Consider the following 16,520-nt stretch of genomic DNA (forward strand, 5'->3'; position numbering starts at 1 on the left):
TGATTTAATAATATTGTTTTGGTGTCACTCACGCTTTAGGACTTGTTCCAAGTATCATGGTGATCCTCATGGCTATACGTTTGTGTAAGTTGACCTCGTGCATCGCAACAGCAAATACCAGACCGACAAGGAACAGTGCACTAGTATCCTGAAAAATAAAAACAAAATATCAGATCGACCAGGAACGGTGCAATGGTATGTTAAGGAGATAAGCCTCAAACTGTACTATATGTGTGAGAGGGTACAGCAACGAACATACCGCAGTCTCCCAGTACACTCACCTCGCACAACATACACGCAACACACCGCATACATGGGAGGCCGTCCTTACATGACCATAGCTGTTAATAGGACGATAATAAATCAAACAAACAAACAAACAAACGAAGCACGTTAGAGCCGAGAGCTGTTTTCTCTCACACATATAGTACAGTGTAAGGCTTATCTCTATCTTAAAAAACACAGTTCCTTTTTTGTTAATAAAAACCCGAGTATACTAAAAATTCATCATTTATAATCCAGGTGGGTAGCATATGCTGAAAATAACAATGTGCATTCATCCATGTCATTCTATTCATCATATGGCATACCAGTAACAGGTAATGGCATACCAGTAACAGGTAATAAAGCATGCACACATTTTTACTTACGTCTTTATGGGTGCAGTCAACCATACCAATGCATTCATCACATATAAACCTGGTGAACCTAAAATACTTCTATAACGAATATTATTCATTTCTAAAATGTCTTCCTAGGATGGACATAGCATTGCTCTACCAGGACAACGTCTTTACTGGTGTTTACATGATTAATGATACATTGTATGTAGAAACTGAAAAGTATTTACAATGTGTGATTTATTGTTTTCTTTTATATCTGACAAAATAAAATGAAAAAAATGCTCGAGAAATGGAAAGAAACTCGCCAAAATAAAGTATTAATAACAACAAAAATTGAAGAAAAAACAGAAAGTGCTGAAAATTGTAGGATATTACAAGAAATTCGTTACATGATATTTATTTGTGTGTTGGTAAACTAAGCAACATGTGAGAGTTGATTAACCCCAACAAAAAGTTTTTGAATACGAAAAGTATGTCCATTGGATTTACAGTGATATACTCCACTATTCTAACAGACGTTGTTGGTAGGAGCTTACATAATGTAAGAGTGAATGTGGAAAAAATCTTGAAATCCAAACGTTCAAAGATCACCAAATGTTGTATATTTGTACGTGCAACATGGAACACGTTCGTGTGCATACTTTGCTGCAGAAGAAGTGACAGTGTACATTTAGCCCTAGAATAATATTACCGTCGAAAAACAGTGCAGGATGCATTTATAAAGTTTATTTTCAAAGATGGAATTAATACATTCAAATTGAAATTCTGAATATTGTCTATGAATGATATATGTATGTTGTTGAAGATGCATACATGTATTTCTTATATAAGTGTTTTAAAACTCTTTTGGAATTGTTTATGCCTTGACACTTTGAGCTGTGTTCAGGATTTACCTATAACTGGTTTATAAGTGACTGTCCGAAAAATAAACACATATAAACCGGGCAGCGGTCCAAAATCTTAATATAAATCGGTTACAAGTCACTTATAGACCAGTTATGGGTACATCCTGTACATTCCATGAAATATAACACAAAAAGAAGAAAAAAATATAAACGCTGACTGTGTTTTAACCTGGAATAAACACCAAATATCAGACCGACCAGGAACAGTGCACTGATGTCCGGGAATAAACACCAAATACCAGAGAGACCAGGAACAGTGCACTGATGTCCGGGAATAAACACCAAATACCAGAGAGACCAGGAACAGTGCACTGATGTCCAGGAATAAGTACCAAATACCAGAGAGACCAGGAACAGTGCACTGATGTCCGGGAATAAACACCAAATACCAGAGAGACCAGGAACAGTGCACTGATGTCCGGGAATAAACACCAAATACCAGAGAGACCAGGAACAGTGCACTGATGTCCGGGAATAAACACCAAATACCAGAGAGACCAGGAACAGTGCACTGATGTCCGGGAATAAACACCAAATACCAGAGAGACCAGGAACAGTGCACTGATGTCCGGGAATAAACACCAAATACCAGAGAGACCACGAACAGTGCACTTATATCCTGGAATTACAGTAATACATAAGACATAAACCCTAATCCTTAGAAACGCATTAATCCTTAGAAACGCATTTTGAAAAAATAAATATTTCAATAATTTATTTTTTTTAATCTCAAATGTATACTTTTTAACTTGCATTGTCAACTTGTTAAGTGAAAGGATCTAGCATAATATAATAACGTCCATCCTCGATACTCCAATGGTTACTATCAGTGTCGTTAGGTTCATCCCTGGATGTCAATATCATAGTAAAAGTGAAGGAAGTTTTGGAGAAAACACTGAACAATCAAGTTCGTGAGTCTGCATATTTCATTTAAAAATTAGAGGGAGAATGAGAACTTCAAAGAGACACAGACAACCACAGTGTATCATTGAGAAAAAGCATTTACAAAACTGTTCGAGTTAGAGTTTTTTCAACAAACTGACTTATGAAGATCAGGAAAGAGTCGATATATGTTGGTGTCGTTGGTATTTTATTTCAGTAAAAAAGCAGTTACAAATCTGATAGAGTAAGAAGGGGCTTTTTTCAACAAAATAATGGGTGAAGGTCAGGAACGATAAAAGAAAGGGGAAAATGCATGCGTCGGTATCGATGCTGACTCACGTTGAAGTAGTTCTTGGATACCGCCTGGCTGGACTGAACTTCTAGCAAAGGCAGAAGAAACAATGGTGTCAGAGCCGTGACTGCCATTGGCAGAGCACCGGTCAACCAAAGGGTTGCCATAGTAACCATGACGTAAGCACATCGTGACTCCTGAAAAATAAATAAAACAAGTCAAATGTAATTTAAAATATAATTCAATAGGCTTCATTTCTTTCATAGGATTGTACATTCAACCTGTTATTATTATCAATATCACGATGGTAAAGGCGATAAAGATTTTAACGTTTATATAAATTTATATAAGTTGGCGATTCTTGAAGTATACTTTGCTTTACTTCACTTGATGTACCGAAAAGAACATTTAGTTGGTAAAACTTAAATACAATAGTGATGTAGGCTTTTGACGTTTGATATTGAAATTAAAAGATGCGTATACTAATGATGTGTCATTATCCGCAAGGTTTTGCCAAGAACAGACATCCGAGCGAACACACAAGATTACTCAACAACATTTGCTAAAAATGTAGAAAACAGAATTCTAATAATAAATGTACAATATTTTTTTTAATCTTAATAATTTTTAGTCCTAGCTGACAACTTGCCCCGTGCAGAAGTATCTGTCCTTGGGGTAAGGTGTCGTCGGTGACGTTAATTTATTTTGATAAAAATAACGTCCATATTGATAAAAATATAACTTTGCTAGATGCCTGCACATTTTTAATTGATAACTCTGTAATATACAAAAAATGTATACTTTCTTGTCAATACTTTCTTTATCAGATATTTAAGAAATTTGTTAAAAGTAATTAATTTCTGTGACTGATTTTGGCCATGTCGCAATGGCGGAGCGACAGAAATACCTCGACCATTGGATGACTGTCCGATAAAACGGCCCTGTCGATGTCACATTCGTGGGGTACTTCCGTCGCATTGACAGGCTGGTTTTTTCGCGCATTTTCGTTCTCCGCATTGCCTTCCACGCCATTGCGACAAATTAACACTGGCGAATTGTCGCATTGGCGTCCCTGCTAAATCAGTCACTAGAACTAGTAAATCTTTACCTCATAAAAGAACAAACTCACCAAAGACCAATCCAAGAGGAAGCTTATCGGAGCAAGGAAAGCAAAGATGATGAAAATGATTGTTCTGAAATTCCAAAATATCCTCCAAGCCATCCGGCAAAATGTAAAATCCATGTTGAAAGCACACAGTATGTGGGAGACAATTGACATAAATTGGTACGTTGTATAGTATCTACCTGTCGTTAGCGCAATAGCAGATTGCCCTATCTGAACCTGCTAATATCGTATATCAATATCAATATGTTACACCGCCATACACCAGATATCTTCCCAAGCGTATGGTGTATTACCTATGAAAACAATTGAAATTAAGATAAAAATTATGTCAGCTCTTACAGCTGTTACGTTATAGTTACTAATACTCCTATGACATAACAGTGGAAAGTATAGTAAGCATTGTTTTGTATATTGAATTTATGCTGATTATAGCGTGTGGTGAACCTGACACTGCTCTTAGTCTTGTGCAAGTCACGCAATTACGTAGGATGGCATTTATCAATGGACGACATTTTGGGATCCAATACCTTTGCCCCAGAACAGAGAGCACATGTTCCCTTCCAGAATGTCTGCTCTCAATCTCATGGCTATGTCGAACAATGGGTTTGGAGACGTTATGATCTCTTGGAAGAATTACAGGATGCTGCGCGGAGTCTGCCATAGGAGCAGATAACAATCTTCCACCTATATGAAGAAGGCCATCGCGTTCCAAGGCTGGCTCTAGTGCATAAATGCGACTATTTTTACTATTCTTCCCTCGACAAGATTTCAAAACAGACAGTTCTTCGCCAAACGTTTGTTGCTGCATGTATTGAAATATCACTATCTCGGCGTCTCTGATATCCTCCACAGAAACACGGCCTGTTACGGTTTTCTTACGAAGATAATCCTTGTACTTCAAAAGCCAAACTACAGCCTTCTTTAGACGGTGCCATGATGAGTAGTGTGTCAAAAGTCTATCTGTTGGGCCATCTTCTACCGTCGTTTCAACAACACAAGACTTAGCGTCAGCTCGAACTTCCGTATCATCGGGAGAGATATCTGAGCATGTCGGAAGTTCTGGCCATTCAGACTCATCCTGCCACAGGAAATCCGGCCCATGTTTCCACCGTTTTCTTTGTAACCATTCCGTTCAGCCCTCTAGAAACGGCGTCAGCGGGGTTCAGACTTCCGTCAACATGTCTCGAACTCTCAGGCGAAGATTCATCATGTATGATCGCGACGCGATTTGCAACAAATGTGTGGAAACGTCTCCTCTTGTTCTTGATGTATTGTAGAACAATCATACTATCTGACCAGAACACGTTTCTAAGACCCAGTTCGTCGCTTAAAATACTACTGACGCGTACTGCCAGCACGGCAGCTGAAAGTACCAGTCGCGGTATAGTCATTTTCCGTATAGGAGTAAGCCGAGACTTTCCAAGCAGAAACGCACAGTGAATTTCCTGGTTGCAGTTTAACACACGGAGGTAAGAAACCGCTCCATAAGCTTCCTGGGACGCATCACAGAAATGATGTAGTTCTACTCTTTCTGCATAGCTGAAACTTTTTGGCATGAGACAACGATCCATCTCAAACTCCTTGAGCTTTGGCAACTCATTTAACCACTTTGACCAAGACTTCTTACTTCTGTCCTACAAGTCGTCATCCCAGTCTTTGTTCATCCTACATTCTGTCTGAAGAATCTTTTTTGCTTGAAAAACGAATGGACATACGAATCCTAAAGGATCATACAGAACTAGTAACGCTTAGGACGCTTCGTCTTGTGTAGTTTGAATCTTTCTCTCCAATTTTGATTCACAGAGTGTCGAATTCGATATTCCATAGAACGTCAAGCGCTCTTTCGATTAGCAATGATCCACAATGCAATTCGATATTGCGCCTTTCCGAGACTCGTTCTCCTAATGGAACAGTTTCCATTACTGCATCGTTGTTGGACACCCACTTGGTCAGTCAAAAACCTCATAATGAGATGATATGTATCAGTGCACGAACAAGCTCTATTGCGCGTTCCTCACCATCAACTGACTTCAGACAGTCATCAACGTAAAAGTTGTTCAACACGGTGTGTACAGTCTCGGGATCAAAGGATGCAGCATTTGCCTCAGCGGTATGCCTCAAAGCAAATTTCGTACAACTTGGACTCCAAACATCTCCGAAAGGATGCTCAGTCATTCGATATACGCTCGCAAAACCTTAGCAGGACGCCAAGCAACTTATTTGCCAAATCCGGTCCTTGCGATACGTTCTTATTTAGCGAGGTGTTCTTACATTCAGCTGCACAATCGAAGACGACTTTTAGCTTGTCGGGCTTGTTAGGATTAGAAACAGCATGGTGGGGCAGATACCATAATTTCCCTTCTTCCGCATTGCAGGTTGATGGAATACGTTTAGCGTAACCTCTATCAAATAGTTTGTTGACCTCTTCAGTATATCTCTTGTGTAGATCAGTATCTTTAGATAGGCGTTTCTTCAGGCAAAGAAACCATTTTAATGCCAATGAGTTGTTGTCTGGTAAGTTGGGACATTCTTCAATAAACGGAATGCTGAGCTCATAATGTCTTTCCTTTAGCTTATTAAAGTCATTCCACACTTTCACAATTCTTCTATCATCGACCGACAACTAAGGCACGCTCCCTGCTAAGACCTGGCCAGTATCAATCGACCAATACCGTTCCACTCTCGCCTCCAGACTAATGTCGGAATCTGACTTGCCACAGACAAAATGACATGCTGATGCCATATGCAGGTCATCACTAATGTTACCAATCGGGCCGTTAATAGTCCATCCAAGTACTGTCTTTATAGCGTAAAGTTCTCCATCCTTGACGCGGCGTATTTCAACAGGCATCAATCCTTTAGGAACGTCTTGCCCGATGAGCAGACTTACATTTGGCCTGTATGGCACTGAGACGTCATTCAATTTGTTCCACCTTGAGACATCCGCTGAAGTTGCTACACTGCCTTGTAATTCTGGAAAGTCATTTAAGGCGTAAACTCTTTGCAAACAGAGTATCTCGCGACATTTACGTTTGCCCACAGTGCTCATTACCTCTAGACGTACTTCTTCTACCAGCATGTCCTTTCCGTCATTGTCATTAAAAGTTTTCAAATACAGAGAAGCAGGTTGACCACTAATCCCAAGCTAGTTCACCAGTTCAACTCAATAGAAAGTCTTATTGTTGCCAGGATCCAATAATGCATTGGTTCTTACAAAGTCACTTTGGCCTTTACCTCGAACAAGGACGGTTACAATAGGAAGTGACACTTTCGAGGTTCCATTTTCGAGCCCTTCGCAAGCGCTACTGCTAGCTTCTATCCTATTTCCAGAAGTCGGTGACGTGTTGAAATAATGTTGAGATTGTGTTTCTGACTTTTGTGACCCATCCTTTTTCACCAGAAATGAGGTATGAAGCAACCTTGAGTGTCTCATCTTACAATTGTCTATAATACACTTAGGTAATTGTTTGCAGAACTTGGCAGAGTGGTTGCTATAATTCAGACAGTTAAAACACAGTTTATGTTCCTTCACAACGTCTAGCCGTTTTGCTGGTGTCGTGTAAAGAAACTTCTTGCAGGTGCTCATCTGATGATTACCACTGCATTTAAAACAATTATATTCCTTCGAGCCAGAATCAGTTGACTTGTCGGTTATTTTCGATGACTTGTCAGTGCTCTGCACACTAAAACTAGTACTTTCCCGTTTTGTGGGTTTCGATTTTGACTTTGTGTCCCTACGCATTTTCTGTTCAACAACTCCAAACACCGGGTCAAAGAGTACCTTAGCAACTGTTTCTAGAAAGAAGGTAAACTTGACGATGTGTGGATATTTCCCTGTAATCTCCACCGTTCGCTGTGCTTCCTTACGCCATCTTCCTTGAATGTATAACGGTAATCGCGAAACGAGTTTCACCATACGACAACGAGAATCAGTTTCCTCAAGCATGTCCATAGCCCTCAGTGCCTCCACACATGCTTTAACATCATCAGCCAGATCGCGGACTCCCTGAGGATTGTTTAGTCGGATACGATCTCCTTCAGTTATTTGCTTTATCCAGGCTTCGGCCACCATGAAGTTGTTCCCGAACCGTCCTTTAGCAGTTTTCTGACTTGCTTGTAGCCTTCGTTAGGTTTCATCATTAAACATGGCTTGATAACTTGAGCAGCTTTTCCAGTACAATATTCGATAGTCTGTTTACACCATCTTCAACCATAGACTGCCCAACACTTGCATCAAAGGAGTTTATGACCACCCAATACTCCAATGGATTACCATCAAATGTTACAATGCTGACTCACAGCATCAAGCAATCGTAATTCATATTCACTTTTGCTGTTGAATAAGTACACTTTGTCTTAATTCTTGAGGTCTGACTCCATCCGATGCCCGATCGTAATTACTTCCTTGTTGAACAGTTCGCTAGTGCAAAAGCCTTGAGGCTGGGCTCCGCCAGATGTCTGATAACTTTCCTGGACGCAGCGCGTTTCCGGGTAGATTGTCGGTGCGGTAGGGTTTAGCATATTTGATTCGGCGATATCTGGCTTAACGGTAAAGTATTCGGTAACTTGGCTGTCGCATGATTTCGCGTACTTAGATAATGCGTTTCTCTCTGCGTTGGCAGCTTGAATATCAGCTTGGAGTTTAAGTCTTTTCATTTTCTGCTCAACCTGAAACTGTTGATACTGTTGATATTCTAAATCCATTTCTGTGTTGATAAACTGAGGCTTCGCCTTCAGCAGGCCTTGTTTTGATGCGGCATTTAGTCCTCTAGGGCACTAGATGCAGATGAAGCCTTCGAACGTTTTGAAGATACTTTAGAAACACTATCCTCGGGTTTCACTAAGTCATTAGTTTCCATATGTTTGCGATGATAGAGTTTATTAGAATGGAAAAAAATATAAGAAGCATTCTGTGACAATTGAACCCCGGTCGCCTGCACAGGAATTTTGAAACATACCACTCGACCACATTCCTCACTACTCCGGGTATTACATTATAATATAATGAAGTTACAATGGGCACTTTTCTTCATTTCCGTTTCCGGTTTAAATACTAAACACAGATTGGAATGAACGTCACTGCCCGGTGCTGCCAATGTCATCCTAAATACAGTCGGGTCAATTCAGAGTGGACCGTCACTGCCCTGCAACTACAATTGCGTAGTAAATACAGCCTGATTGTAAATCGTTAACGCCAGGCACTACAAAACGTCTTACTAAACATAGCCTGACCATTTTTGTTGATTTTGGTATAAAATTGCTTTTCATTAATAATCTTCACACATCTTTGTTATTGATATACATATATAGTCTTTGCACATAATTTTTGTAAAAGTTAAAGTTTGTGAATTCATTTTTGCTATTTTTTGGAAGATGTTTAAAAAGATCGGATTGAAATATTCTCACATGATATAACAACGACTCAAAAAAGATATTTGTTCACATTTGATGACACAATTCAAATCCAGAAGCATATATATTTCGGTTAATATAATGTATTTCACTCATCGACTATTCTCAAGACGCTTGTGTGAATATCCACTTGATTTTAGTAAAATCGTACGTTAAATTCAAAATAAGAATATACATGAGTTGTATACGAAATTTCGTTGGGATTTAATAAAACTGTGTTTTTCGCTTTAGTTTTATGCTGAGATAAATCATCTTTAATGAGTTTTGTGTACAAAGGCATATACACGGTACTTGAGGGCAGACCTAGGAAGAAAATCGGAATTTCCAGGCGTAGTACAGACTGCGTTACGTACTGATGCGGTGATATTAACTAGCTCATTCAGACAGATCAATGAAGGGATTACCCAAGGAACATAGCGGAGAACGAAGGTGGCGTACTTGGCAGTTCCAAGTGGAGGTAATTAAGCTGAAGGGGATTACCGTCACGCCCAGTCCGGACAACACTACAGGCCGTTTGAAAAGTCGGGAAGGCAAAGAAGACGGCATTACGTAGACAAGCAAGGCTGCGGAACGTGCATATTGTTTGCTATCGATCAGACTTCACAAGCAGGACTAAAAGCCATCCATGGACGAATAGTGAGTTGACCGCCATGTCGACCCACCATCACGAGGACGTTCAGGGACCTTTGTTGAAACGTCTTCTTACTGATGAACCCTGATGATGTCAATGTATACGCAGTAACCCGACTGCATTGATATGCGAAGCTAAAATGCCTTTAAACAGACCATCGTAAGTGTATATATGGTCAATGTTTTATTGCAATAAGCATATTAGTAAAAAATGCACATGCTTGGTGCCATATATACTATGATGCGTGATAGAGTTTATTAGAATTGAAAAAAAAAAATAAGAAGCATTCTGTGACAATTGAACCCCGGTCGCCTGCACAGGAATTTTGAAACATACCACTCGACCACATTCCTCACTACTCCAGGTATTACATTATAATATAATGAAGTTACAAACAGGCACTTTTCTTCATTTCCGTTTCCGGTTTGAATACTAAATACCGACTGGAATGAACGTCACTGCCCGGCGCTGCCAATGTCATCCTAAATACAGCCGGGTCAATTCAGAGTGGACCGTCACTGCCCTGCAACTAAAATTGCGTAGTAAATACAGCCTGATTGTAAATCGTTAACGCCAGGCACTCCAAAACGTCTAACTAAACATAGCCTGACCATTTTTGTTGATTTTGGTATAAAATTGGTTTTCATCAATAATCTTCACACATCTTTGTAAGTGATATACATATATAGTCTTTGCACATAATTTTTGTAAAAGTTAAAGTTTGTGAATCCATTTTTGCTATTTTTTGGAAGATGTTTAAAAAGATCGGATTGAATTATTCTCACATAATATAACTACGACTCAAAAAGTCCATCAATTAAATAGAGTAGAAAACATATTTGTTCACATTTGTCGATACAATTCAAATCCAGAAGCATATGTATTTCGGTTAATATAATGTATTTCACTCATCGACTATTCTCAAGACGCTTGTGTGAATATCCACTTGATTTTAGTAAAATCGCACGTTAAATTCAAAGTAAGAATATACATGAGTTGTAAACGAAATTTCATTGGGATTTTAAGAAAAACTGTGTATTTCGCTTTAGTTTTATGCTGAGATAAATCATCTTTAATGAGTTTTGTGTACAAAGGCATCTACATGGTACATGTACTTGAGGGCAGAACTAGGAAGAACATCGGAATTTCCAGGCGTAGTACAGACTGCGTTACGTACTGATGCGGTGATATTAACTAGCTCATTCAGACAGATCAATGAAGGGATTACCCAAGGAACATAGCAGAGAACGGTGGCGCACTTGGCTGTTCCAAGGGAGGTAAGGCTGCAGGGGATTACCGTCACGCTCAGTCCGGACAACACTACAGGCCGTTGGAAAAGTCGGGAAGGCAAAGAAGACGGCATTATGTAGACGAGCAAAGGCTGCGGAACGTGCATATTGTTTGCTAATGATCAGACTTCACAAGAAGGACTAAAAGCCATCCATGGACGAATAGTGGGTTGACCGCCATGTCGACCCACCATCACGAGGACGTTCAGGGACCTTTGTTGAAACGTCTTCTTACTGATGAACCCTGATGATGTCAATGTTTACGCAGTAACCCGACTGCATTGATATGCGAAGCTAAAATGCCTTTAAACAGACCATCGTAAGTGTATATATGGTCAATGTTTTATTGCAATAAACATATTAGTAAAAAATGCACATGCTTGGTGCCATATATACCATGATGCGTGATAGAGTTTATTAGAATTGAAAAAAAAAATAAGAAGCATTCTGTGACAATTGAACCCCGGTCGCCTGCACAGGAATTTTGAAACATACCACTCGACCACATTCCTCACTACTCCAGGTATTACATTATAATATAATGAAGTTACAAACGGGCACTTTTCTTCATTTCCGTTTCCGGTTTAAATACTAAATACCGACTGGAATGAACGTCACTCCCCGGCGCTGCCAATGTCATCCTAAATACAGCCGGGTCAATTCAGAGTGGACCGTCACTGCCCTGCAACTAAAATTGCGTAGTAAATACAGCCTGATTGTAAATCGTTAACGCCAGGCACTACAAAACGCCTTACTAAACATAGCCTGACCATTTTTGTTGAGTTTGGTATAAAATTGGTTTTCATCAATAATCTCCACACATCTTTGTTATTGATATACATATATAGTCTTTGCACATAATTTTTGTAAAAGTTAAAGTTTGTGAATCCATTTTTGCTATTTTTAGAAGATGTTTAAAAAGATCGGAATGAATTATTCTCACATAATATAACTACGACTCAAAAAGTCCATCAATTAAATAGAGTAGAAAACATATTTGTTCACATTTGTCGATACAATTCAAATCCATAAGCATATGTATTTCGGTTAATATAATGTATTTCGCTCATCGACTATTCTCAAGACGCTTGTGTGAATATCCACTTGATTTTAGTAAAATCGCACGTTAAATTCAAAGTAACAATATACATGAGTTGTATACGAATTTTCATTGGGATTTTAAGAAAAACTGTGTATTTCGCTTTAGTTTTATGCTGAGATAAATCATCTTTAATGAGTTTTGTGTACAAAGGCATCTACATGGTACATGTACTTGAGGGCAGAATTAGGAAGAACATCGGAATTTCCAGGCGTAGTACAGACTGCGTTACGTACTGATGCGGTGATATTAACTAGCTCATTCAGACAGATCAATGAAGGGATTACCCAAGGAACATAGCAGAGAACGAAGGTGGCGCACTTGGCTGTTCCAAGGGGAGCTTGGCTGTTCCAAGGGGAGGTAGGCTGCAGGGGATTACCGTCACGCTCAGTCCGGACAACACTACAGGCCGTTTCGTCGGGAAGGCAAAGAAGACGGCATTACGTACACGAGCAAAGGCTGCGGAACGTGCATATTGTTTGCTATCGATCAGACTTATTTAGAAGGACTAAAAGCCATCCATGGACGAATAGTGGGTTGACCGCCATGTCGACCCACCATCACGAGGACGTTCAGGGACCTTTGTTGAAACGTCTTCTTACTGATGAACCCTGATGATATCAATGTATACGCAGTAACCCGACTGCATTGATATGCGAAGCTAAAATGCCTTTAAACAGACCATCGTAAGTGTATATATGGTCAATGTTTTATTGCAATAAACATATTAGTAAAAAATGCACATGCTTGGTGCCATATATACCATGATGCGTGATAGAGTTTATTAGAATTGAAAAAAAAAATAAGAAGCATTCTGTGACAATTGAACCCCGGTCGCCTGCACAGGAATTTTGAAACATACCACTCGACCACATTCCTCACTACTCCAGGTATTACATTATAATATAATGAAGTTACAAACGGGCACTTTTCTTCATTTCCGTTTCCGGTTTAAATACTAAATACCGACTGGAATGAACGTCACTGCCCGGCGCTGCCAATGTCATCCTAAATACAGCCGGGTCAATTCAGAGTGGACCGTCACTGCCCTGCAACTAAAATTGCGTAGTAAATACAGCCTGATTGTAAATCGTTAACGCCAGGCACTACAAAACGCCTTACTAAACATAGCCTGATCATTTTTGTTGAGTTTGGTATAAAATTGGTTTTCATCAATAATCTCCACACATCTTTGTTATTGATATACATATATAGTCTTTGCACATAATTTTTGTAAAAGTTAAAGTTTGTGAATCCATTTTTGCTATTTTTAGAAGATGTTTAAAAAAATCGGAATGAATTATTCTCACATAATATAACTACGACTCAAAAAGTCCATCAATAAAATAGAGTAGAAAAAATATTTGTTCACATTTGATGACACAATTCAAATCCAGAAGCATATGTATTTCGGTTAATATAATGTATTTCACTCATCGACTATTCTCAAGACGCTTGTGTGAATATCCACTTGATTTTAGTAAAATCGCACGTTAAATTCAAAGTAAAAATATACATGAGTTGTAAACGAAATTTCATTGGGATTTTAAGAAAAACTGTGTATTTCGCTTTAGTTTTATGCTGAGATAAATCATCTTTAATGAGTTTTGTGTACAAAGGCATCTACATGGTACATGTACTTGAGGGCAGAACTAGGAAGAACATCGGAATTTCCAGGCGTAGTACAGACTGCGTTACGTACTGATGCGGTGATATTAACTAGCTCATTCAGACAGATCAATGAAGGGATTACCCAAGGAACATAGCAGAGAACGAAGGTGGCGCACTTGGCTGTTCCAAGGGGAGGTAGGCTGCAGGGGATTACCGTCACGCTCAGTCCGGACAACACTACAGGCCGTTTCGTCGGGAAGGCAAAGAAGACGGCATTACGTACACGAGCAAAGGCTGCGGAACGTGCATATTGTTTGCTATCGATCAGACTTATTTAGAAGGACTAAAAGCCATCCATGGACGAATAGTGGGTTGACCGCCATGTCGACCCACCATCACGAGGACGTTCAGGGACCTTTGTTGAAACGTCTTCTTACTGATGAACCCTGATGATATCAATGTTTACGCAGTAACCCGACTGCATTGATATGCGAAGCTAAAATGCCTTTAAACAGACCATCGTAAGTGTATATATGGTCAATGTTTTATTGCAATAAACATATTAGTAAAAAATGCACATGCTTGGTGCCATATATACCATGATGCGTGATAGAGTTTATTAGAATTGAAAAAAAAATAAGAAGCATTCTGTGACAATTGAACCCCGGTCGCCTGCACAGGAATTTTGAAACATACCACTCGACCACATTCCTCACTACTCCAGGTATTACATTATAATATAATGAAGTTACAAACGGGCACTTTTCTTCATTTCCGTTTCCGGTTTAAATACTAAATACCGACTGGAATGAACGTCACTGCCCGGCGCTGCCAATGTCATCCTAAATACAGCCGGGTCAATTCAGAGTGGACCGTCACTGCCCTGCAACTAAAATTGCGTAGTAAATACAGCCTGATTGTAAATCGTTAACGCCAGGCACTACAAAACGCCTTACTAAACATAGCCTGACCATTTTTGTTGAGTTTGGTATAAAATTGGTTTTCATCAATAATCTCCACACATCTTTGTTATTGATATACATATATAGTCTTTGCACATAATTTTTGTAAAAGTTAAAGTTTGTGAATCCATTTTTGCTATTTTTAGAAGATGTTTAAAAAGATCGGAATGAATTATTCTCACATAATATAACTACGACTCAAAAAGTCCATCAATTAAATAAAGTAAAAAAAAATATTTGTTCACATTTGATGACACAATTCAAATCCAGAAGCATATGTATTTCGGTTAATATAATGTATTTCGCTCATCGACTATTCTCAAGACGCTTGTGTGAATATCCACTTGATTTTAGTAAAATCGCACGTTAAATTCAAAGTAAGAATATACATGAGTTGTATACGAATTTTCATTGGGATTTTAAGAAAAACTGTGTATTTCGCTTTAGTTTTATGCTGAGATAAATCATCTTTAATGAGTTTTGTGTACAAAGGCATCTACATGGTACATGTACTTGAGGGCAGAACTAGGAAGAACATCGGAATTTCCAGGCGTAGTACAGACTGCGTTACGTACTGATGCGGTGATATTAACTAGCTCATTCAGACAGATCAATGAAGGGATTACCCAAGGAACATAGCAGAGAACGAAGGTGGCGCACTTGGCTGTTCCAAGGGGAGGTAGGCTGCAGGGGATTACCGTCACGCTCAGTCCGGACAACACTACAGGCCGTTTCGTCGGGAAGGCAAAGAAGACGGCATTACGTACACGAGCAAAGGCTGCGGAACGTGCATATTGTTTGCTATCGATCAGACTTATTTAGAAGGACTAAAAGCCATCCATGGACGAATAGTGGGTTGACCGCCATGTCGACCCACCATCACGAGGACGTTCAGGGACCTTTGTTGAAACGTCTTCTTACTGATGAACCCTGATGATATCAATGTATACGCAGTAACCCGACTGCATTGATATGCGAAGCTAAAATGCCTTTAAACAGACCATCGTAAGTGTATATATGGTCAATGTTTTATTGCAATAAACATATTAGTAAAAAATGCACATGCTTGGTGCCATATATACCATGATGCGTGATAGAGTTTATTAGAATTGAAAAAAAAAAAAAAATATGAAGCATTCTGTGACAATTGAACCCCGGTCGCCTGCACAGGAATTTTGAAACATACCACTCGACCACATTCCTCACTACTCCAGGTATTACATTATAATATAATGAAGTTACAAACGGGCACTTTTCTTCATTTCCGTTTCCGGTTTAAATACTAAATACCGACTGGAATGAACGTCACTGCCCGGCGCTGCCAATGTCATCCTAAATACAGCCGGGTCAATTCAGAGTGGACCGTCACTGCCCTGCAACTAAAATTGCGTAGTAAATACAGCCTGATTGTAAATCGTTAACGCCAGGCACTACAAAACGCCTTACTAAACATAGCCTGATCATTTTTGTTGAGTTTGGTATAAAATTGGTTTTCATCAATAATCTCCACACATCTTTGTTATTGATATACATTATATAGTCTTTGCACATAATTTTTGTAAAAGTTAAAGTTTGTGAATCCATTTTTGCTATTTTTAGAAGATGTTTAAAAAGATCGGAATGAATTATTCTCACATAATATAACTACGACTCAAAAAGTCCATCAATTAAATAGAGTAGAAAACATA

The 16,520-nt window shown here is 39.1% G+C and overlaps 2 protein-coding genes across 2 annotated transcripts; both read right to left on the reverse strand.

The window, feature by feature from the left end:
- Positions 1–28: 28 nt before the first annotated feature.
- LOC138308564 (solute carrier family 13 member 2-like) lies at positions 29–4,007 on the reverse strand. Its single transcript, XM_069249611.1, has 3 exons — positions 3,832–4,007; positions 2,750–2,899; positions 29–148 (listed from the first exon to the last, which is right to left on the reverse strand). Exons 1-3 carry the CDS (start codon positions 3,979–3,981, stop codon positions 29–31), a joined length of 420 nt encoding a protein of 139 aa, XP_069105712.1. The 5' UTR covers positions 3,982–4,007.
- Positions 4,008–6,991: 2,984 nt separating this feature from the next.
- LOC138308565 (uncharacterized) lies at positions 6,992–7,900 on the reverse strand. Its single transcript, XM_069249612.1, has one exon. It carries the CDS (start codon positions 7,898–7,900, stop codon positions 6,992–6,994), a length of 909 nt encoding a protein of 302 aa, XP_069105713.1.
- Between the last annotated feature and the right edge of the window lie 8,620 nt (positions 7,901–16,520).

The sequence above is a fragment of the Argopecten irradians genome, chromosome 15 (assembly GCF_041381155.1).
Source record: "Argopecten irradians isolate NY chromosome 15, Ai_NY, whole genome shotgun sequence".
Lineage (NCBI taxonomy): Eukaryota > Metazoa > Mollusca > Bivalvia > Pectinida > Pectinidae > Argopecten > Argopecten irradians.

Excerpts from the sequence above, each read along its gene's own strand:
- LOC138308565 (XM_069249612.1), bottom strand. The coding sequence starts at position 7,900 with ATGGTGGCCGAAGCCTGGATAAAGCAAATAACTGAAGGAGATCGTATC.
- LOC138308564 (XM_069249611.1), bottom strand. The coding sequence starts at position 3,981 with ATGTCAATTGTCTCCCACATACTGTGTGCTTTCAACATGGATTTTACA. Across the intron at positions 2,900-3,831 it reads TCCTCTTGGATTGGTCTTTG|GAGTCACGATGTGCTTACGT; the intron begins GTGAGTTTGTTC and ends TTTATTTTTCAG. Across the intron at positions 149-2,749 it reads TATCCAAGAACTACTTCAAC|GATACTAGTGCACTGTTCCT; the intron begins GTGAGTCAGCAT and ends TTTATTTTTCAG.